Source organism: Prionailurus bengalensis, chromosome A2 (genome assembly GCF_016509475.1).
Source record: "Prionailurus bengalensis isolate Pbe53 chromosome A2, Fcat_Pben_1.1_paternal_pri, whole genome shotgun sequence".
Classification (NCBI taxonomy): domain Eukaryota; kingdom Metazoa; phylum Chordata; class Mammalia; order Carnivora; family Felidae; genus Prionailurus; species Prionailurus bengalensis.
Window position 1 is genome coordinate 3234171 of NC_057348.1, and position 24355 is coordinate 3258525.

A 24355-nucleotide genomic window follows, 5' to 3' on the forward strand; every position below is an offset into this window, starting at 1 on the left:
ACGGATGGAAGCATGACAAGAGGCCCAAAGGCAAAAGGGGAAACCAAAGGAGCCCACGGCAACGCAGCATCAGAATCTGCACCTCTGCGTGTGGGTTCGCTGGGCCGCAGGCCGCGTCCAGTGGACAGGCCCCGAGGGCTCCACGGGGAAAGCCGGAAGCCATGTCGGTAACGAGGAGGCACCCTTGGGTGTGAGGAACGGGGTTTTCTAGGAACCACAGGCCTCCTGTCACTGAGCAGCCAGCCCCGGAAGCTCAGGGGCTGGGACGCTGTCTGGGTGGAGGGGGCTGGAGGGCCCCAAAGGGCCCGTCTGTGGGGAAGGCTGCACCCCCGACATTTCAGTGCTGCTCGGGAAAAGCGGACCCGACGAGAGCAGCAGACGCCATCACAGACAACACCTCCGCCTGTAAAGTCTGCGCCCCAGACGAAGAGGAGCTCACCTTCCGTGCTCCCTCGCTCGGTGCTCACTACAGCCTGTCCTCCTCCCATGCCTGGTGGGTCCGCTCTTCCCCTCCACGTCTGAGACACAGCCGGGGACTCCCACGGGCTCACGGCGTGGAGGGGCCGTCCCCCCTCTGGCCGAGCCCCGCCTGGCTGCGGACCCGCTCCTGCAGCGCGATGGCCGCGGTGGTGCATGGAAACCACAGCCTCCTGGGCCCCACCGATCACCAGCAGCGCTTCCGTGACGGCTGCCGCCGTGAAACCCGTGCTGGCACCTCCCGGCGGCCAACACGAAGCCCTGCCCGGGCCAGAACATCTCCAGAGCTCTGCCTCAGTTCAGACACAAGCCTGTGCCCCACGTGCCCCCCACGAGCCGAGACTCGGTGGGACCTGGCAGCGGCCTCCGGAGGCGAGTCTCCGTGTCCACCTGCGCTCCTCGCTCACCTGGCCTGGCTCCGCCCGCACGGTGGGCCTCAGGCTGGCACTCGGGGACCGTGTCCACGGAGGGCCTGGGGTGGGGTGGGGTCTCTCCTGGGGGAGGCTGGGCGGCTGTGTCAACAAAGACCATGGCTGGGCCACTGGGCACCCGCTGTGTGAGTACCGTGCTCTGGGGCACCTCTGAGTGGTGAGGTTCCGGTGTCCATCTGCTTTAATGGTTTTACCAAGATTCCGCGGGCCACGAGCCGCCGGCCGTGAGCTACCCTTAGAGGAGCTCTAGTGCCAGCACCTTGCCAGGCTTCCGAACACCTCCAGCAGGAAGGAAGTTCCCTCTCTTCTAGTGGTACCTGTTCTGGAAATCGCACGAATGGACGCTCACCACGTGTCTGGCCTGATACTACTCCCATACTGCTTCTGACCTTCGGGAAGAGCATGCTCTGCCCCCAGCCCAGGTGGCAGGCACTCCAGGATGGGACGGGGATCTGTGGCTCCATGCCCCTAAGTTCAGACTGCAGAGGTGCTTGCCGCTGGTGATGGAGCAAGAGACCCCGCTCCCTGTGCGCCTCCCTGCTCGCCCGACCCCCTCGCACTGCTCTCCGGGCACTCCCGGGGCCCAGATCCCACCGGCCTTTCAATGATCGCATTTGCAAGGCTGTGTCCACAAGTGGCTGCATCAGGCAGACGGCGGCCTGTCGCAGGATCTCGTGTTTATCAGCAGCGGACCTCACGGCACCACCTGTGAACTGGGAGGGGAGCGAGCTGGGAACGGAGCCGAATCCTCAGCCCAGAGCACCCACGTGACTTCCGTGGGTGGGTGCTGGCCTGTGGGCTTCAATACCAAAGACCAGTTGGGAAAGGGGCTGTACTTTCAAAGACTGGCATTATTGTTCCAGAGTCTTGGCCATCTTTGGGGAGTGAGGGATTGGGACACTCGGGAGAGAAAGCGCGGGTATGCAGAATGATCCCCAGAGAGAACAGAGATGCCGTGTGCCATGAGCAGTGGTCAAGCGGAACACAGAAAGGCCAGGGCAGGGTCTTTCATGGGGGGTGGGGGGGGGAGCACGGGGACAACTGTCCACACCGGCAGGCACATCTGTGTGAGGCCACTTGGTGGCAGCTGGGGAAGTGGCACGAATCCTGCTGAGTGGGAGGAAGCCAACGGCAGCCTCGTAACCGAATCATCTCTGCAAGGAAACCTGATCGATACACGTGACACAGAAAATGAAGGGGCCGATCTGCAGGCTCAGTGACCTGGGCAGATGATCTGCTTTGATGATCTAAGGGTTTAAGGGGGAAAAAAGGAAGAGGAGGCTGGCACAGAGGAGCGGGGAGAAGGGGGGACAAGCGGGGCTGCTCGGGGCCACACGGTCTCAGATGGGGGCTAACGTTTTCCTACTCGTGTCCTACACTGTGTCCAGCCACCTTGTGCTGTGGTGGCCTACTTGTGACGCTCAAGGACCACCTCCCAGGCTAACACTGGAAGTCACCCGACCTCTCCTGGCGCATGCTTCCCCTCCTGCCTCTGCCTAGCTGACTTGGTCCTGCCCATCTGTGGGCGTTAGGGTGACATTCCCCACACCATCCTCAGAGGTGAGGGCGAGCCCAGGGCCAGGCGTGGAGGGGAGAAGCTGCCGGTAGGCACTGCTGGAGAGCCCGAGCGACTGGCCTGGAATAGGTGATGGAAACAAGGGGCCGAGGGGAGCCCGGAGGGCCCAGGCCCAGTCACTCTAGCCCAGCCACTAGGGCTGTGGCCCCAGACTTGCCATCCTGAGGATCCGGGCCAGGGACCAGACCTCCTGGCTCTCAGGTGTGAGCACCCGCTGCCCCAGTCAGTGACGGCTGTCAGGAGGGCGTGGACAGGCCAGCACTAGCTGACCGCCATGGTGTGATGAACTGTGTCTGCAGCAGGAAGAGGTATGGACCGGGCACGGGAGTCTGTCCTGGCCTTGAGGAGCGCCCCTCTGGCACGGGAGAGGAGACCGTCCGACGTAAGAGCAACGGAGAGAACACGGTAAGAGTCACAGAGGAGGTGTAAATACGCCCAAAGGGCAGCAGGACGTGGCCGCAAAGCCAGTGCTGTCTGAGCCGGACCTGAAAGGCCGGGTCCCAAATGGCAGGGCCAGGCCGGGTGGGCAGAGAGAGACATGAGTGAGAGGCCGGTTCGGGCCACGAGGGCTGCCGTTCCTGGACTACTAAGTGCCGGGCCCCGTATCTACTCAATGAGGACGCAGGGACCAGAGGGCCCATTTAACAGATGAGGAAACAAGGGTGACAGGCCGTGGAGCTGTTATGTGGAGACGGGAGCTGTGCTCAGACCCATGGGACCTGCCAGTCCGCCTGCGCGGTGCCCTGTACTGGACGACTGGTGAGCGACAGAAGGGGGGTGAGGCCCGGGGCCTACACAGGGCCTCCCAGGGCTATGAGGAGGGGTCAGAATGCGGTGTGCACCAGGCCTGGACGTGGGAGGCCCCAAGAGGCCACAGGCAGAGCTGAGAAATTCCTGAGCCAGGGTGACTTCATGGGGAGGGGCCCGAGGACAGACACACTCTCTCCAAACCCCTTCCCACTTGGGCCGCCCTCCCTGCCGCCTCCTGACATCTGGAACGCTCTGATCAAACGCGGCAGAGCGGCCCTTCTCGGGTCTTCTGTCTCATGACTCAGAACCACGGCACGCGCAGGGCGCGGGGCTGAGCTTGTCTGCTGCCCTGCCCGACAAGAAACTGCGGGGCTCCTCCAAGCTCTCCTTCCTCTTCCCACCCCACTGCGCCCCCACCTAGGGGCGCCGGCAGAGACACAGCTGGTGTCCTCTCTGCCTAACGGGACTCTTTCTGAAAAGGCGAGGTGAGCCGAGTGTGCTTCTGCAGAGGCGACGTGTGTGGTGCCCCGGCTGCCCCAGAGCCGCCTTCTCTCGATGTGTCCGTTCCCACCCAGAAACCTTCCGTGGCCCCCAGCGTGCCCAGGATACTCGGGACAGTTTCCAGAGGCCGGGCCCTCGGGGCCTTGTGAGTTCTCCGGAAGAACTGAAGAACCACTCGCTGACTGGGGCGGAGCTCCCACTGGCTCTGAGAGCAAAGGTCACAAGACGCAGGGCTGGGCCACCGGCCCGGGGATGAGGGAGAGGTGCCACTGAAGTAGGGGCCACAGAAACATCATCTGTGCCCAAATGAAGCTTCCCGCCCCTCGTGGGTGGAGCAGGAGGATGTGAAGACGTGTCAGCGACAGACTGAAGGTCTTGGCACCGAGCGACACTTTTATCCGTCGCAGGCGCTTCGTAAATATTTGTGTGCTAAGTCGCCACCCCCTTTGGTAAACCCCACGGAGGGAAGGGCTCCGACAAGTCAGAACTTCCTTAGGCGTACCGGGAATTCTGCAATTTCCCCGTACCCTTCGGGCTCAGGGCGCACACTTCCTCTCCTCCTAGAGATCAAAACTCAGTGTTTTCTCAACTGCAGCTTTTGGTGAAACGGAGCAGTGGAAGCGATCAACCAGGAAAAGTCTCCCGAGGTTATGTTCCACACAGAGGCTCCAAACTGGGCATGGTGGCCACCAGATCAGGCCCCGGCGAGCAGACACACACCCGCACGCAGTATGGCAGGGCCTCACTGGGAGCCTAGTATTGGTGCCCGAAGACAGTGGCCTCTGAAAGCCGGGGCGTTCCCTCAGCAGAAGGGGCAGCAGCGGCTGAGAGGCTGGCTCAGAAGCAGAAGCCGGAGGCCCCCCAGACTGCTGGGACATGCCAGCTGCCGGTCTCCCAGCCAGACGGGACTGGCTGTCGTCTGGGGAAAGAGCCAGGAAAGCTGTGCAGAGGAGCCTGGCATGGGGGCCCTGGTCAGATCTGGCCTCTTGCCATCTGGACCCCTGTGGTTTTCTGCCACCTGCAGGACCAGCCGTTTAGGTCACGTCTCAGGCGGGCTCAAGCCTCCCACCTCCCTGTACCGCTTGGCTCCTCGAGATGAAGAGCAGGGCCCCCGGGCTGGCCCGGGAAGATCAACACTTTGCTGTCTGGAAGGCGGTGAGCTGAATGCCGCGTGAAGTCCCAGCTGCTGCTTCCCTGCCTGGCACATGCTGTTCAAATGACGGGGGAAGGCCCTGGAGTCACCTGTCTGGCTTAATCCAGAAGTCTGAGCTAGCCATGGCCACTGCACTGGGAGCAAAGCAGGAAGCGAGCATCGGGAAGAACTGACTGGAGAAGGAAGTGGCGAGGCAGACGGGGAGAATCACTCAGGGACTGTCAAGGCGGAGGGAGTGATGAGTCAGGTGACGAAGCTCTGGGTGTCACTGTCCCCGAGACACAAGAGGGATGTCGCTGAGGCCTGGTCTTCAAGCCCTGACCTCTGCTTCTGCAGGCAACACAGTCCGAGTACCAGCCGGGAGAGGCTCCCACACGGCAGACGCCCAGGAAGCTGCCCCTTCGGCTCCGGCTAAAAGGATTTTTCTTCACTGACAGTGAGGTCGCCGCCCACCCTCCCCCACATGGTCACACGGCTTTCCTAATGAGGTTCACAACACCTAGGAGTCTGTCACGAGGTCACTTCGTGCCCCCTCCACGTGCCTGAACCAGGCCTGCCCCCTCCCTGGTTCGGACTCTCCTCACCCCTTCCCTGGGACCCCGGGGAGCTTCCACACTGGCCTCCCTCCCTGGGCCTTGCTCCTGCCTCCTGTCCAGGACTCTCCATGAGCCAAGTCAGGGCCTGCCACCCTCTCCAGGCACCTGCCTGGGCTTTGCCTGCACCCCTAGGACTGCTTCCCTGCCCCCAGTCCATCATTCCAGCCTAACTGCTGGGGGGAGTCAGAGGCCCCAGCTTCAGTGTGATGTCCCGTTAGAGGCCCCCAGGCCCCCTCCTCAGAGCACTCTCCCTAACTCTGGATACCACGTTGGTCCCTAGCTGACAGCACACTCCCAGGGTGCAGGGACCGTGTGTCTTGCTTTCTGCCCCAAGCCAGCACATTGCATGGGCTTGATGGATACCATCGGACTGGCTGGCCCCTCTTCCCACCTACAAAGGGTCGCTCTTGGACAGGACAGGGTCAGCATGGCGTGTCGGCCGCGCCCCGGCTGCTTCCCTTCAGGGCCGTCCCCACCCCCACCCACCCCCTATCCCCGCCTCCCAAGGAGGGGCTAACGAAACACAGGCCCAGTGGCACGGGAGGACCCGGAGGCCAAGCGAGGGGCCGAGCAGAGGCAGAATGGGCGCAGGCAGCTGCAAGTGCCGTCTCCTGTTGCTTCAGGGTCCCAGCCACCAAACGTACAGAGCTGGCCTCAGCCCTGCTTCAAGGAAGTGCCTGTCCCTCCCCCAAGGTGACTCAGCAGTCCTAGGAGAAGGAGTAACCAGAAACTCGCCCTGCCTGGCCTGGGCTCCACGTGCACGGTGTGGGGACAGGGCAGGCTGAGTGTCGGCCTGCGGAGGGCCCAGGCTGGCCAACACTGGCCACAGACAGGGATTTCCCCTCCCAGTCCGTCTGGCCAGGAGCCGCAGGACCGAGCACCCTCCCCACGCACCGTGGTGGAGCAGTGACCTCTAGTCCTAGTCTTGGCTCCTCTGGGGACCCTCCTGGTTTCCTTGTCAATGAAATGGAGTGTTGGCCCAGGTTCAACTGTAAAGATCGACAATCCTCGGATTTCCATTAAGATGCCAGAGCTTCCCCACAAGGAAGCAGAGGCCACTTAACAAAACTGGCCCTCCTTTTCATCCACAGTTAACCAGGTCCCTGATCGATTACACAGAATCTGGGGGAGGAAGTGGCCCTGCTGGGTGCTGGGGAAAGCTGGCTTCCAGCTGAAACACTCATGGCTTGCAGAGGAAGGCAGGACAGCAGGAGCTGAGAAAGAGTCACACAGCACAGATGATGATGTTCCGTGGTCCTTCTGTCATCCTTGAGACCCCAAAAGGAACGGAAAGAGCCACCTGAGACCTCCAGCAACCACCCAGCCCAGCTGCAGCCTCTGAGCAACTACCTTCACCTCATAAACAGGACACCTAAGGCCCAGGAGGCGAGGTGCCTTGCTCAGGGCCAGGCAGTGTGGTGCACACTGTGAGACCAAGCCGGGCGGAAGGGGTAACTGAGCCCCAAAAGTGTTAAAATCACCTGTCTCCGGAGGCTGCCCCTGCACTTCTCTGGCTTGTTTCCTCATTTTCTTTTCCCTCCCTCCCTCCCTTCCTTTTTAAGTTTATTTATTTATTTTAAGAGAGAGAACACAAGTCGGGGAGGGGCAGAGCAAGTGGGAGAGAATCCCAAGCAGGCTCCATACCACCAGGGCAGAGCTCCACGCGGGGTTCAAGCCCACAAACAGTGAGATCATGACCTGAGCCAAAGCTGGATCCTTAACCACCTGAGCAACCCAGGGGCCCATTTCCTTATTTTCAGAAGCTGGGTGTCAGGGCTCTGGGTGCAAGGGAGCTGATTAATAACGAGCACTGGTCTGCTGGGGACTGAGGTCGGCACTTGGGGTGGGCTGCAAACCCCAGTCCTCCCACCAGCAAGTGTGGGGCCGATCTTAGGCCCCTGCAAGCGGGTGGTCAGGAGGACCTTACCTGCTCCTGGATGTCAGGCCAAGGGCCCAAGTTACGTATGCTGGCCCAGAGGCAGGAGACCTGAATTCAAGGGCCGGCTCTGTCCTGAGCCTTCTGGAACTTGACACAACCCATGGCTCAGGGCTGACACGAGGCCAAAACTCCCAAAACATTAAAGAGCCCTGTACAAATACCAGGGGTGCACCAGACTGGAGCTCTTCGGGGGGGTCCACCAGTCTCCCTCATGCAGAACCCTTCCCGTGGCACGGTGTTGCTAACCTGGGAAGAACTGGATAGGACTCCCTCACCCCCACTTGCTGACTGTGGCTCTGCCCAGAACACACCCTGGGCAAGGGAGAAGCAAAGCCACAGGCCCAGCAGAGGGACCAGCAGACTGGGGTGGGAGCTCAGGCTGTGAGCTCCCTCTGCCTCCTCCCAGGACAGGTGGAAGGAACTAGACCCGCCGACGGGGGGACTCTGAGCTGGGCCTGATCCCAGCCGGCACCCCTGACCATACAGACAGTTTTTACCAACTACCAAGATGCCAGCAATTGTCTGACGCTCGTCTCCTTGGAAAAGGCCACACGTGGGATTCGTGACAGGGCTAAAATGCCTGGATATGTATCAGCCTTGTGCATTTTATCGTCTCATCTTGGGGATGAGGCAGGAGGGCTGTGGGTCACACAACTGGGAAAGTCAGTTTCAGACGAAAACTTATAAAAAAGAAACACCCAGCCCACAAACAAATGTAGTAAGTCCCCCGAGTCCTGCCTGGCCGGGCGGCGCCAGCCCCGCGTCGCTCAGCGCGTGCCGTGTGGTGACCGCCAGCTGCCGGTCCACAGTCAGGGTGGCGAAGCAGGATTCTGCTCTGCGTGTGCAGAGACAACAAGGGTGTTCCACGAACTCCTCTTTTATCGATGGCAGAGCTGACATAAGACTAACTCTTCAGGAAGAGACAGGAGATGAAGTTTGGAAATCCTGCTTGGAAGGCACAGACACAAGGTCAGTATCAAACACCGGGAGCACAGCTTACCACACAAGGGGCTAGGCACCCGGGCACAAGTCTCAATGAGGGGCCGTGAGTACCCCAACCACGACGAGCTAAGGTGACCGATGAATCGATCTAAAAGCCCAGAGCCCCTGCCTCCTGGAACACAGAGGCCATCGCTCCTGTCTCTAAGACCCCTTCCATTTTTAAAAGCCTAACTAATGAGAAGCCACCTCTTCCAGGAAGCCCTCCTGGTTCTCCATCACCTGCCTCCTTATCTAGGCAGGAGCGATGTGGCCCCTGGCCACCTGTCCCATCACACTACTGGCACTTCTTTTCTCAAGCCCCCACCCCCTTCAGACATCACCTTGGACCAGGTTCACTCGAGCTGCGTCTTCTGTGTCTTCTGTTCGGTGACGGCACCGCCTCATTCCCATCTCTTTATGGCCCTCCGCCCACCGGACTGTGAACTTGAAGTGAGCAACCCCATCACTGCTGTGCCCACGCTTGAACCAGGAAGCACCTAACTGACACGACTTCACACACCGCTCCGCGGTGGCAGCGGACTCAGGAGCTAGCAGACGGCAGCACCTGTCCGTATCCCCAACTTCCCCTTGGTGTCTGCTTGTGGGCAATTCAGACCAGGCTGGCACTCTGGCTGGAGGCTGCCAGCCCAGCTCCCTGCTCTCCACCCCAGGTCTGCCCACAGCCGGCTCCCTCACCAGAGAGCAAAGGTTCGGGAAAATTTGCAAAGAAAAAAATCTGAGCAAGCCAGGCCCGGGCTGGTTCGCATCCAGAGGACCCCACTCCCGGAATGGCAATGGTTTCTTATCGACAGGAACCCGCGTGAGAGCCACAAGTCTGTGGTTTGGGAGCACAGGACACAGGAAAGGAAGGCTGGCAGGCAAACAGCCTCTAAAGACCAAACAGAAACACGCCAGGCTGGAGCTGTGTGGGACCGGGCCCACACACGCTCGGGGCGCCGAGGGCCGCTGTGAGGGCAGAGCTCCTTGACACAGCTCCAGGCGGAGGCCCTGAGTGCGTGCTGAGGAATGTACCCTCACCTGGCTCTACTGCTCGCCTGTCACATCAGGGCGGTGACAACAGGCTTGGCTAACAGGTGACTCACGGCCACGGTGGCCCACGGTCCCCAAGACCGGTTTCTTCCAGCGTGGCTACAAAAGCACCTGGGCAGGTGCTGATCCCAGGACAGCACGTGGCAAGCAGGGAGAGGTGAAGCCATCAGCAGCTCTCAGCCCGGGAGACCAGCCCCTGCTGCGTGTTTATGGCCGTGACCCTGCCCGACCACTCCTCTCCCTACACACCCCCCATCTGTCCAGGGGCACTCGCCCTTCTCAACTGCAAAGTCAGTCTCGAGAACTCAGAGCTGGGAGGAGTCTCGGAATCACGGTACAGTCACCGCAGCACAGACCAGCAGGGCAGAGGAGAAGGGAGCGGCCGGGGTTAGGCCGGCAGTTCTGGCAGTCACCGGGGCAAACTGCTCCTGGGCCCCCAGCTGCCACCCACCCTTCTAGTGAACAGAGCAGGCAGACCTGTCCTTTCTCAGGATGCGCGGTCAGGCCTCGCACACGCACACGTGCGCACGCGCACACACTCGCTGTCACCATTCGCGCCCCGGCAGTGGGCGAGCACCCGGGGACCGTGCTGCAGGCCACAGACGGAGACGAGCCATTCTCAGGGGCCCCCTTCTCCTCCCTCAGGGCTCATCTTCACTCCAGCAATGCCACCTGGGACAGCCTCGCCCCCGTCCCCACCCCCAAACACCAACTTCCAGTGGGCAGTGTGCCTCCCGTGAGGAGCTGGGAGGGTGGCAGGGGCCTGGCTCCCATTAGGTACCGGGACAGCCAACATCCATTGAGATAACAGGTACCGTTAGCACGCACAGCCCGCCCTCCGGGAGCTCCTGGGAGGGCACTCTAGGCCCCATAACTCTATGCAAGAGGCAGCCCCTTCTGAGCCTCAGCTTCCTCACCTGTACCACGGGAGGTGGGGGCGACGTGCTGTGGGACTCAGGTGTGAACGTGCTTTAAAAACCACAGACCACCCGACACACGCACGCCTGCTGCCGCTGCGGGGCACAAGACCCAAGGAAAGGCGGCCAGGAGGGCTGTGTGCAGGCAGCAGCCGTGTGCAGGGCTCCACGACTCCGACGAGGCCCAGAAACAGGATCTGCCGAGGGGCCCACATGACAGGGACGGTAACGAGTCCGCGTTCCTGGGGTGAAAGGCCTTCTGGGGAGCCCTCCTAGGAGGGACCCATGGCTTCCCACGCACCCAGGCAGGGATAAAAACCACGTCCACAGCAGGCCGACCTGCCAGCTCTTCCTCTGCCACAGAAGCCCCACCCGAGGGGACAGTGACGGAACCTCGACTCCAAGAAATCTCACAGCACCAACCACACAGCTGATGGGCTGTACCCAATCCCGAAGCTCCACCTTGGGGCAGGGTGGGCGGGGCACCGAGCTGGAAGGAATGGGTGGGAACGCCCCAGTGGAGAGGAGCCCCTGGCACACAACCGCTGCACCAGTCTCCAGTCCGCCCGCTTCCTCCCGCTCTCACCCAGCCAACCAAGCCCGCCTGCCGGCCGGCCCTCACCACCCCCAAGTGGATTTCTACCCTCCATCCGGGCTAATGGGATTCCTGCCCCCAGCGCCCCCACCCGAGACCCCCGTCCCCCCCGTTCTCCCGGACGGCGCTGCTGTGCGCATCCAGGCCGCACTTCCACCCCCACGACGTGGGGTCAGGGTCGTGCTGCATTGGCCAAGACGGCAGTGCAATTCTGACTCAAGGTACTCTTCAATGAGGCTGTTTGTATTTTTTGCAGGAGAAAAGGAAGCCTGCGCTCCCAGTCTGGTGGTCTTTTCCCCTGGCCTTCCTTCTCTGTTGTCACCCATGTGATACACGTCTGGCGTTGCCGCTTCTTAAGCTCAGAGCCGTAAGAGTGCTCAAATCCCTCTCCGCCTCGTGAAGCAGGTCTAGCAGCCAGGGCCATCTCCCAGCACCCGGGGCTGCCTCCGCTTCCCTGCAAGGACCGACTCCACAGACTGTGTCTGGGCTCCCGGATGAGGGGTAAGAACCCAACAGGGCAGGCCAGTGGCCCTGAGGCTCCAACGCTGGGGCCTCACTCTAGCTGCGTGTGTCCTCTTTTCCTTTCTCCTTCCCACGTCCAGATGCAAAGCCAGCGCCCAGGGTCATCACCTTGGGAATCGTCCCTGGTCCCTCCCTTCAGTCTCCTGTCATAGGACCTTGGGTTACTGTATCAGCCCTATTTCAATCACTCAGTCACCCTGCAGACTCCTACCCTGAGCTGATCTGCTCGGTCGGGATGGGGATGGACAACCGGGGTCAAAGTCAGAAACCCGGATTCCTCCTTTTGAGAAAGTTGCCCAGTTCATTCAACACATAATCATTAGATGTGCCAGATGCAGTAGAGGGGGAAAATGAATAATATAACCACACCAAAAAAATGATGATAGAAGGGATCTATGCCAAGGGATAGGGAGAGGCCACTTCCTCCTTGTGGGGAGAGAACCAGGCAGGGTTCACGAAGGAGATGGCCCTGAACTGCACTTTGAACGATGGGTTGGGTGCAGAAAGGAGAAAGGGACATGGAGTGAGGAAAGGCAGAGACAAGGGACACGGGGACCTGAACCAGTGCCGAGGGCAGAGGAGCTGAGGGCTGGCACGGAAACAGATGCCCAGGACGGGGTTCTGAAGTGCCCCTTCTCAAGATGTGAGGGGTCGTTAAGCAAAGGGCGTCTGGTGTGAGCTTCCAGGCTTCACAACGGGAAGAAAGGTGCCACTGGGCTCGAGAGCTGCCAGCCTCCTTCTACACACCTGGCAGGAGCCCCGGGAGATGGAGACCCTCCTGAGATGCTGCCTGTGCCGCGGCACCCTGAGGCTGACACGGTGGTTTTGCATAAGGCCTGAGCACAGAGCCAGTTTTCAAATGCACATTAAACAACGGTGACGGGGGATGGTCTACGAATTCACCAGCTCTTAAGTCGCCAAGGTGGGGGATCCAGGAACCAGGGAGTGACCACTGCAGAGCTTCCGATTTGCTCCAAAGAGCACTTCAGTGGAAGCGGCTCTTGGAGGAACTGTTCTTAGCACAGTGACCCCCTAAGTGGACTTGGCCAAGTGCACCAGTCCTATTTTCTGGTGGAGTCTGGCCATCAGGTTGGAGGCGAGAGCTAACGGAGGAGAAAACACACACGTGCGTGTGTGCACACACCCACCCCTTAAAGACTGAGCCGAAAACCTGTCTCTGGACAAGGCTTTAAGATGGGGGGACCTGTCTGCATTCCCTCTGGCTGCCACAACAAATTACTGTAACCTCAGTGACAAAACAACACAAGTTTCCTGAACAATACAACACGTTAAACGACCGGACGCTGAAACAACACAAAAATCTTAAAGAGGTCAGAAATCCGACGTGGACCTCACCAGGCTCGAGACCAAGGTGCCGGCAGCTCTGGGGGTTTCCACGCCTCTCCTGGCTTCTAGAGGCAGCTTGCGTTCCCTGGCTGTGGCCTGTCCTGTCCCCAAAGGCTGTGGAGCCGACGTGCCATGCTCCATTCTCCCTGGTCCTCTGTTCTGCAGTCACATTTCCCTCTCACCCCAGAGGGGACAGGAGCCTGCGTTTAAGGAGCCCTGATCAGCAGACGGGGCCCACCCGGTTAACTCCGAGTGGTCTCTGCATCTCCAGCTCCATGCTGTGGATCCCACCAGCAAAGGCTCTTGGCCAAGGCAGCACGCACGCAGGCTCTGTGGGGTGGGGACACCCTTGGGTTCACCCTGAGTCACCCTGCCTGCCACGGGAACTGCAGGCGGTTCTCGCCACTCATTCATAGCAGTTCTGTTCTAGAAAGTCCCTGCAAACACTGAACTGCTGAACGTGGAGCCACAGCTCCTGGGAGAGATATTGGGGTTAGGTTTCTATGAGCCTCTAGTCACGGCCGATCAATACATCACCTCGCATCACGTGCGTTTCTGTTTAAAGACACCATAGTTCATACACGCTATTGACTCGTCAACGGTGAACTCAGCCAACAGCGCGGTAACCCCGTCCCGAAGGAAGCTCATGGCGCACACAGGTTTCCTCCGTAAGGCACAGCGCAGCCTTCCTGCACTTAGCACCACCAGCCAGCACCATAGTTCTGCGCGTGGGGCCATTTCAAACAGTGAAATCATCCACAAAAAGCACAACAATGCAAAAAAAAAAAAAAAAAAAGTGGCGCTAAACATACTGCCACAGGACTCTGGTTAACAGCCGGAGCCGAAACCAGAAGGCGCAGCTGGGAATCGAGCGACTGCAAAGTGCCCACGTACAGACACATACTAGCGGGCAGGCGAGCTCTGACCGGATGCACCAGCCCAAGTGGCCCTGTGTGGCAAGACCGGACGCCAGGAGCTTTCTGCGAACTCAGCCTCGCTGTGGAGAACAGGACTGAGGACACGGCTATTGAGGAGGTGACAGGCCGAGGACCAGATTAATTCTGTGAGGAGGACACAGGGCAGATGCAGGGCTCTGGGTGCGGGCTGCCTCCCTGGGTTTACCCTGGGTTTACCCACGGTTCGCCCTCCCCCTGGACGACCCCCAGCTTAGCCCGTGCCTCGGAGCCTCCGTGCCCCCCGCTGAGCTCCCTGGGCAGCACACCTGAAACATGGCCTGAAACATCACCGTTGTGAGTGTTCAGACACGTGACTCCCGCCAGCTTTGGGCTCAGGACTTCGGGTCATGCAAACTGAGTACGGGTTTCGTTTTGTTTCGTTTTGGGCTTTGACTGTGACTGTATTCGTGCTGCATGAAGCTCTTGTGGGCACTTGGCTCTTGTGGTCCTTCCTCATCTCTATTTCCATGCTTGGGACACTTCACGGTCCCGCAGCGATAGCAGGGACACAAGGTAAGACGCGTTGCGCGTAACTTCACACGTAAGCACACAACTTAACGTTAGCTAGATAGAGGCTACTGATGGAACACGACGTGACGTATCGTGACGCACAGCACGTTCACGTGACCACGTCAACAGAACACAATGACGCGATCAGCGAAAAGTCATAAATACTGATCACAACAGCAACAACTCAGCGAGGCGCCAGAGAAGAGGCGTCCCTCCGCAACACCCCAGCGGCGGCTGGCTCCGGGCCCGGTGAGCGTGCGCCGTGAGCCACCGAGGGGAAACTCCCAGAGGTCAACCCCGCGGGCTCTGCTGGAAAGCCGAGCCGACTCCTGGACTCCAGGGGCACGGCGGAGGCAACCGGGCAAAAGGACCATCTTCGCGCCCTCCCGAGTCCCAGAAACCCCTCCGGCCCGCAGCTTCCACTTAAGACTCCCACGCCTGCTCATCCCCAGGTGGTGGAGAGGTCCCACCGAGCAGCAGGCGCTGCCGGTGCCTCCCGGCCGCCCTGAGCTGAAGCCGTGCTCTGGGACAAAGCCGGGGCCTGCTGTGGGAGGCAGGGAGAGAACACCCGGGTGCCCTTGAGGCGCTGGAGCCAGAGACGCCCGGCTGGGAGCCCGGGACGACCGCCTCACACTTCTCCGTTGCGACGAAGTTCCATGCCACAGCTGGAGGAGACGGACACCTGGATCTTCACGTCCAGGACCTCGCGGCCCGCCTCTGTGGGGGGCCTCACTTGCATGCGTTTGGGGGCCCTGACCCAGAGGCCAGCTTGGCAGTCAGTGGGGAGCCACAGCAAGTCCTAAACCCCTCGAAGATGGGCAAAAGGCCGCCCTGCGCAGGGCAGCAAGAACCAAGAGACTAACCACAGCAAGGGCTCCTGAGCTCCCAGGAGGGAAAGGTGAACCCTAGGCCGGGCAGGTGAGGTTAAGCGATGGAGAAATCCACCCCCAGCCCCTCAGCGGCCTTCTTCTGAACCACAAAGACTGGCCTTGAAGGGCCAGCGCTGCGCGGCTGCCTCCACAAAGCCCGGGCTCTGATGGGGTGAGGCCTTCGGGCTGATGGATGCCTGCCCGTTTGCCTTCAGGCAGCCATGGGGCCTCAAGCGGGGAAGGCGAGCAGGCGGAGGGGACCAGGAGGAGCTTTGGGTCCTTGGGGGTAAAAAGGAGCAGGAAGTTACCAGTTTCCTTCCCAAAGGGCTTCCTAAGAATGTGGGTCGTTGCTCAATCCTGGGGCTAAGGCCCAAAATGACAGAAAGTTCATCAATTGTTGCACTTTCGAAAAAGTAGGGCTGGGTGGAGGGCACTGGCAAAGATGTGAATTATGAGCCAAGGTGATGCTTGGGAACTCCTGGGGAGTAGCGACTGAATCGTGCACATTCTGTCGTGCCAATCTAAAGCCAAGGGGACAGTCTCTGAGCTTTGAATTATTTTTAAACCAGTTGGACCTGTTCCTGATGGAGGTTTGTCAGCCACTCTGCTCGCCTGGAGGTCTGCCTGGACCTGAGCAGGAGCCGCCCCCAGGGACACAGCAGCAGCCACGTCCCTGTCACTGTCCTGCCCCACTCCCGCTCTCAGAAGCCCACCATTTCCGACAAGTTGGCCAGCAAGCCCTGCTCCCTCAGGAGCTCCGGTCTGACGAGAAGAAAAGCACACTCTGGTGTGAGGATGTGTTTGGTGTGTGGCACGTGGGTGGAGACCAGCGGGCCGGATGCTCAGAGCACGGACAAGTCTTTCCAGCGGGTGGCCAAAGGAGATGGCAAGCATAAAGACACAAACAGGAAGTGGACAGGGAGACCGGGCTGGGGTGGGGAAGGTAAGGTACAAGGCAGTACAAGGTAGCCGGCTGGGCAGACACACCGGTCGGACTGGAGTGTGCCACCCACAAAGGGAAGGGGTGGGACTTAAAACCGGGACCAGGCAGGGCTCCAGGAGGCCCTGAATGCCAGGCCAGCTGGGGATGTTCATACTTCCCGCCTGTCCCAGGCTCTGCTTCCTCTAGGCGTGCTGACACCAAAGCTCCGGCATCTGCACCCACAACCCATGACGCAACCATTTGCTCACTAGTGTGCGCAAACATCCGTCTGTCCGAACATCCGATACAACACTGAGTGTCCGGGACAGGCCAGGGGCTGGGCTCAACTGGGCACACGGCAACGGCAGAACTACACGGGGTGCTACCCGCAGAGACTTAGGATCCAGTGACAAAGACATCAATCCCAGCCCTTGACTGGGAAGGCAACTACGCAGGAGTCTGAGAAACAGGAACAGGGGCTCTGACTGCCGGGGGGCTGAGGAGATGCTGTGGGAAGGTTGAAGGGACACATGGGAGGGGAACTAAGCCTCACCAGGCCAAGGGCAGGGAGGGCTGCCGGGTGTGGGAGAACAACCCACAGCCTCTGTGACCCTCGGTGGACACGTCACATCGTCTGACTGGACAGCACTCCCTACGACTGTAAGCCCTGTGGGGACAGTGGCCACGGGGCTGGAGGTCTCAGACACGGGGTGTGGGAGGCCACTGGAGGTGCTCGATCCCCAGGTGTGGAACTCTGAGCAGCTGGGCAGCGACCCGATGCTGAGTCAGGTCCTTCGGAGGAAATCACACATCTATTTTCCTGCTGTGGTTGGGAGTCTCCGCGTGACCCCACTCTCAGGGCCCAGTCAGCAGGTTTTTTCTAGGAGCTGAGCGGAAAAGGAAGGTGGAGCTGTCCTCTGGGATCCTGCGTTCTGGAACCCTGGTTACTGCCTAACAGGAAATGAGCGGAAATGTACCCAAACTGCAGTGCTCCTGAGAAGTGAGAAGTGGCCACCCAATCCAGCCTGCGAAAGCTTGGGGCGGGGAGGGGGGGGTGGGGGGGGTGGGCAGGACAGGGGTAGGGCAGGGACCAGGTGAGGGAGGGAGGAAGGGGGGGAGGGGGGAGGGAGAGGAGAGAGCAAGGAGAGAAGACAGAAACCAGCTGCTGCCAGTCTGACACACTTCTCCACCCAGCTTGCCAGGGGCAGCCTTGAAAGAGCACCAGAAGAGGCTGCCCCTCACACTTCGCCAGCCAGGAAACGCCATCAGGGTTGGAGTTCGAGGGTAAAGACGCCTCAGTCGGCCTGCACAGCTCCCAACCCCCGGGGCAGAGAAGGTCTGTGGCTCGAAAACTTCAGCATCACACCTTCCCTCCAGCTTACAAATTTTACAAATTTCACCTTCGAAATAAGAAACAGAAGACTACTTTCCTCCCGCCAACCCCCTGGCTCCCACTTGCCACAGAGCCAGAACGCGCAACGCACTTGCTTCCGAAATCCCATGAAAGAAGTGGGCCACGGGGCCAAACTAAAACCTAAGTTTTGGGGTGCCTGGTGGGGGGCTCAGGGGGTTAAGCGTCTGACTCTTGATTTCGGCTCAGGTCGTGATCTCACGGTTCGCGGGATCGAGCCCAGCGCCAGGCTCTGGGCTGACAGCTCAGAGCCTGCTTGGGATTCTCTTGCTCTCTGCCCCTCCCCGCTTGTTCTCTCTCTAATAAACAAACAAAAGCCGAGTTTCCCCAGATTGGATCAGTTTCAAAATATTGGCAACAACAGAAGAGGGGAAGGGCTGAGACAGGCCAGAGCACAGCTAACCGGCCCATGTCCTTGGGTCAAAGGCCATGGGACGCATGCCAGAGGCAAAGGGCAGGCCTGAGTAGGCCTGGTCACAACCGGTGTTTCCTCGGAGGAAAAACTCGAGCAGATGTGCATACGGGCACCTGAGGGGTGAACCGCCGAACTCAGAACCATCCGTACAAACTAGCGCTCAGATGGGGGCTCCACAAAGGGAAAGCTGGGGGGATGGGTTGAGGGGTAAACAGCACTGGCTCCTCGGTTCACTCGCTAAGTTCTGGGGTCTCAGAAATGTGACAGCCCCCAGTTTCTGAAACTGAGCAGGGAGCTGCTACGAAACTCCTCACCTCACATGCTATTATTCAGAGGCACGTGGACTATAATTAAGTGTCCCATGGCTCTGCCTTCACACAGAGCCAGCTAAGTAGGGAGAAGAGCACCCAGGCACGCTGACTGGTCTTTAATCAACACAGGGTTCTGAGTCAGAGGTGAACTTGCCACCTCACGCTCGGCAGGCACGGGGAGCAGAAGCAGAACACGATGCCCGCTTGAGAGGTCCTGGTTTGTTAACGAGAATACGCAGGATGCTGCCTGGTTACAGAGAGCCTCCGTGACGGTGAACAGGGTCGTGTGAAGGCGGTCAGGTTCACCCAGCTTCACGGACAGGCCTGGGAAGCGGTGGGGTTTAAGGAGGTCCCAGGTTCCTTTGGGGGAGGGCAGTCTCACCCCTGTTCTGTAGCTCCCCAGTCCAGGCCTAAAACACCAGGCTGGTTACTCTACCCATCCAGCAAGCTGGCGGCCCAAAGCCGAGTGGAAAGAGCAGGCTGGTCTGTCCACCAAGGGAGCGGGACGGGAACATCTCGGTCCAGGGTCCCACAGGGATGCCGCTAGTTCAAAGGTCTTCTTACAAAGGGGAGTCAGCAGAGTTGCTTCCGGCAAAGTTGGACTTAATCCAGATCCCATCTCACGTGGACACAGTAACAACCAAAGCCATCCATCCCCGCGTGTGCTGCCCCAAGGCAGAGGGTCTTCCGGCAGTTAGCCTGCAGCTGCTGAGCTCAAGGGCCTGGGGCAGGGACCCCACTTTGCCTGTTGTGCTCAGCACGCAGGTTCCGTGCTTTAACTCCCGCTGATGAGGGAGCTACACGGTCCAGCTTTTTGCATCTAAGATCACTCCATATTTATTACTTAACAGGCTAAACCCTTTGCTAGGAAATCAAGTGGGATTCCACACAATAAGGCTTAAAAAATAGGTCAGAGCAGGCAGGATCTGGGGACGTTCCAAACACCAGCCACATCTCCCTGATACTAATTACTCTAAAGGTTGGGGTCCTGGGTGCCCCAGCCCTTTCCCCACCTCATGCCTCTCAAAGGAAGTCTGATCTTTCCTCCTAGGCACAAACCCAGGGCCTAGCAAGCATCCAACGAACTTCAAAGCTCTGGGATATGGCAGTCATGAATTTTCCTCCTAGCTCTCACAGAACCAATCTTTCAGTTCAAACGCTCTCCCTCCTTTCAGGCCAAGAAAAAAAAAAAAAAGGAGAGAGAAAGAGAGAAAAGAAAAAAAAAAGTCAAGCCAGCATTCCAGGCGGCTGCCAACTCTATCCCTAGTTACACTCTCAAATCTGGCCCAGCCACAAGAAATATCAGAAAGCAGTTAGCAGTTTAGGTCTGGAAATTAATGTCATTTACGATGAGAAATGAACTTCCCAGTCTGGATCTTGTTAGTGGGGTCTCCTTACCCTCCTTAGGTCCCCAGAAATATTCAGACTAAAGCATCGCCCCCAGTCCTATATGTACATAAGTACCAGATGGGTGGTAGGACTGAGGCCTCAGACAGATGCCTGTTCCTTCCAGCATTTTCCTCTACAGATCCTTCACCGTGCCTCAGCCCAGCGGTGGCCAGTTTGCAACAAGAAGTAAAAGCTCACGAACTTCCCATTCAAGTCCAAACCAACCTTATGCGAGACTTGAACGTTGTCACCAGAGGTGAACTGGCACGGACTTTGCCGGGATATTGCCAGATACTAACAACTGGTTTGTTATCAGTATCGGCAGTGAGATCAGAAACTTTTAATCAATATCACAGCGTCAACAAGGAACCAAGCCTCTCCATTGCCCCTGGCTCTCCCACATCCACCTGGCTTCTAGTTCTCAATTTAGAAACAACACTGTTACAAGCCTCTGCCACGAAGAGCCTGTTTCAAAGCACTGTTTGTCAACCTCCGCGCTCCTCACATTTGGGGCCGGATAATTCTTTGTTGTGGGGAAGGCTGGCTGCGTACCGTGAGGTGTTCAGCAACCATCCCCGGCCCCTACCTACTCGATGCCAGCAGCACCCTCTCCCCAAGCAGTGACGACCAAAAACCGTCTCTGACATCGCCAAATGTCCCCACACGGGTGCATGGGGGTGGGGGGGCAGAGGGAAGGGGGGCAGGGTTAGTCACCCCAGCTGAGAAGCAACGATGCAAGCTTCTACCTTCTTAAACATACCAGGTTCCAAAAGGCACTCTGGGGTTCTGACAATGTGGGATCTGGATGCTGAGTTTTACGTGCCTGTCTCTCTGGGTATATGCGGTTATCTGTGTTTTGAAAACTAAGAAAAGCACGTAGCTATCGCAAGAATGGCCCAGGAGAGATTTTGTTGTTGTTGTATTGTTTTCGTTTGTTTGTTCTGGTATAATTATTGTCACTCTTCTCAAATCTTAAAGCAGAGTTTCTCAATCTCAGCACTAATGACGTCTGGGCCCAGATAATTCTTGGGGGTGGAGGCTGCCCAGTGCGTTACGGGGTGTTGAGCGGCATCCCGAGCCTCCACCCACTAGATACTAATAGGAACCCAAGTTGTGACAACCCAAAATGTCTCCAGATATTGCCAATGTCTCCTGGAGAGTAGAGAGAAATGTCCCCATTTACGCTTAGGCCAGATTGAGACTGGCCGGCTGAAAGCATTATCGCCGGCTCACGCCGTGAGAGCTCAAGAGACATCAGCTGCCTCCTCATACCATTCTCCAGAACACCCTCTTCAACAGCTGACCCTCTTCTGAGGACAAGGGGATGAGAGGGGGGTCACTGAGCGCAGACAAGAAACCCACAGGGAGACGCCGGACTTGTCCTGATAAACAAGAGGTGCTGGGGGACTGTGGAAACTATTGCAGAAGGGAATGGAGTGCAGCCAGCATGATTCTTGAGAGCACCACTCAGCAGAGCTGGATCCGGAGGCCAAGACAACCGCTCCCAGAGCAGGATGTGGCCATCGCAATTCTTTGGGGACGGGCCTCACGGAAGGGTGAGATCACAAGTTGATCCACGCCGCGCTTTCCAGGTTTCGACACGCTTCTCACAGATCTGAAGGCGGGCCACCTGCTTCCCACTGAGAGAAGGAGCCCTGGCGGCCGGTCTGAGCGGCCTAGCTAGCTCCTCTGGCACAGTGGGTCTGCTTGGGACCGTCCGGGCCACCAGCATGGGCCCTGACGGCTGGGGGTTGGGAGGAGAGGGCTTCTCCTGCGGGAGGGACTACATCAAGGTCCAGACAGCAGGCAGCCATTCCCAGGTGCTCCGGTCAAGCGCTGGGGGTCTGGCGCCTGTTGGGCAGGGTCTAACCCAGGGCCGGGTCACTTAATTCCATCCTGCTGGGGCAAAGGGCTGTACCCTCAGCAATAATCCTAGAACCCCTCTGGATTCAGTCTCTGTTCCTCCAGGGGTCAGCCATCATCTGGGGTCGGCCCCGAACCCCAGGGTCGTGACTTTATGCATCAAGGGACAAAAGGTACCAGCTGTGTGACTGTGGACTCGTTTCTCTTCCCTCCCACTGGACTTCTCCAAATTGTGGGACAAGCCTGGCCGGCCAGCGGGGCCCACACAATCCCTAAGGTGGTCGCTCGCTCTGTGGATTCTACCCACACAAAGTCCACACCTACGGCTCTGAACCTGGGATGCAGGAACCAGTGGGATTCAAGGAATCTGGGGCTTCCTGGATCTGGGTTAATAAACTGAATTTCCCATGTGCCCAGCTTTCCGGAGAGTGGCTCTGCAGCTTTCACCAGATTGATGAGCAGTGGGGCCTGGCCGTTCCAAAAAACCTATCCTTATCGGTCACAGGTAACACACATGAACGACTGGGTTCAGCATTCCACCTCCGGGAATTTATCCTACAAATACAATCCCACCTGTGACCAGAGACAGTCACTGGCTAGGGGCGCCTGGGTGGCTCCGTCAGTTGGGCGGCCGACTTCGGCTCAGGTCATGATCTCGCAGTTCATGAGTTCAAGCCCCGCATCAGGCTCTGTGCTGACATCTCGGAGCCTGGAGCCTGCTTCGGATTCTGTGTCTCCCTCTCTCTCTCTCTCTGCCCCTCCCCTAGCTCACGCGCACTCTCTCTCTCTCCCTCCTTCAAAAATAAATAAAAACAGGGGTGCCTGGGTGGCTCCGTCGGTTAAGCGTCCGACTTCAGCCAGGTCACGATCTCGCGGTCCGTGAGTTCGAGCCCCGCGTCGGGCTCTGGGCTGATGGCTCGGAGCCTGGAGCCTGTTTCCGATTCTGTGTCTCCCTCTCTCTCTGCCCCTCCCCCGTTCATGCTCTGTCTCTCTCTGTCTCAAAAATAAATAAACGTTAAAAAAAAAAAATAAAAACATTAAAAAAAATTTTTTTTAATAAAAAAAAAAGATAGTTACTGGCTATTCAGATCAGTATCGTTTGTAGAAAACGACTGGAAACAATCTACACGTCCGTCCACAGACGCCTGGTATACCATGAGTCCATTAAGAGACCAAAGAAATTCTAGGCCCGTAGTCCCGGGGTAGGGGTAAGGGGCAGTTCTCCGGGGGCATCTGGTAGCCCAGGGAGGTATCTGTGCTGTCAGGATGGGGGGAGGGGGTTCTTCTGGAAGCAAGTGGGTGAGGGCCAGGCTGCCCCCACGGCAGGGAACCACTTGAGATGGAGAATTCCAGCTCTAATGTCATCTCCAAGACCCTGAAGGAAGAGCACACAGGACTCTGTAGACTATGTTACCACCAGGCGTGTGTGTTTTTAAAGGAAAGGCATAAGCGTGTCTTCCGAGGGAGGCATGAACCGTCCGTGACCGTCTTTGCCACTGGGGAAAGGGACTGGACGCCTGAGGGACCACAGGGGGAAACTGACCTTCCATTCCACCCTCTGGCACAACCTTGTACCGGGCCCATCAAAGGGGGGGTGGGTTTGTTTGCTTTTAAGTGCCACTCCAGACGCGAAGTTTCCCTGCCCCTGGGCTCTCTGGCAAGAGTCCCGTGTCGACAGCCTCGGGAGGGTTTCTTCCCCTTCCTTCTTTCCTCCCTCCTTGACCTTTCAGAGGAGAGGAGGGGAGGCGAAGAGGGGTCCAAGTCCCGGGTCAAGCTCTGGGTGCGTTTCTGCCCCTCCTGGGGGTCTGCCCACCCTCCTCGAGGAGACTGGAGCCCACATGGCGGGCTGGGCCTGGGTCACCTCGCTCGCAGCCCCTGTCCCTCCTGGGCTCTGCTCACCGGGCAGGGGACGCGTGCCAACGTCGCCCCCCTCGGTGCCCGCGGCCCCCTCCCGAGTCGGGGTCGGGCCTGGTCTGACCCCCGAGTCCGGGCAGCCCGGGGCCCGAGGCTCACTCCCCGCCTCGGCCTCCGCTCACCTGGCTCGCCTTGTAGAACTGCTTCTTCAGCCCCGCCACCGACATGCTGCCTTCCGTCGTGGGGGCTCCCGCCCGAACCGGAGGGACCGCGCAAGCGACAAGCTCCCGGGCGCCGCCGACACCCCGCGCGCCTCAGCGGGCCCCCTCGGCGCCGCCTCCACCGCCCTCTCGCCAGCTCCGCGCCCGCCCCAGCGCCGCCTCAGCTCCTCGCGCGCCCGCGCGGCCAGGATATTACATGGCAACCGCACACTTCCGGTGCCGGCTTGCGCGCGCCCCGGGCCCCGACTGCGCACGCGCGCCCCTGCCGGCCAGAGAACGCACGCGCATTTCGCCTGCCCTGTGGCGGCCGCCTCCGCCAGCGAGGAGACAGGAGCGAGCCTAGAGAGTCCGCGGAGGCTGCAGCGACCCCTGGGGTCGCGGAGGTAGTCTTAACGTTTAAAGGAAAGGCGCTTAAATCCTTCCGGAGAGGTTGGGAGGCTGAAGGTTTACAAGTCTCCGGATACCTGTTTGCTAATCTCGGCTAACCCAGTTCTCCGCGCGGTTAGTCCCTCCCCCCCCCACACCGCCTTCCACCCTGCAACGTGCTCATCCATTCAGTGGCCCAAACCAGACATCAGCGTGTCACTTCTCCTTTCTATACCCACTGTCCTCCCTGCCCTGACCAGACCATCCCACCAGCCTCTTCTTGGTATGCCCACCTGCAGGTTCCCCTCTAATTTTCCCCCTAAAACACAGACAGAAAGATGCTCTATAACACAATTTCTATCATATCAGTCTACTGACCTCAGAATACCCTCAACTTCCTAGCATGGCCTACACAGCTTGCAAATTTTGGCTC

The 24355-nt window shown here is 59.1% G+C and overlaps 1 protein-coding gene across 1 annotated transcript in view; it reads right to left on the reverse strand.

Moving 5' to 3' along the window:
- SH3GL1 (SH3 domain containing GRB2 like 1, endophilin A2) overlaps positions 1–23763 on the reverse strand; it is a 30469-nt gene extending 6706 nt beyond the window's left edge. The window contains exon 1 of the mRNA XM_043586238.1: positions 23518–23763. Coding sequence (XP_043442173.1) covers positions 23518–23562 — 45 coding nt within the window. The 5' untranslated portion in view covers positions 23563–23763. The remainder of the gene's footprint in view (positions 1–23517) is intronic.
- Positions 23764–24355: the final 592 nt, after the last annotated feature.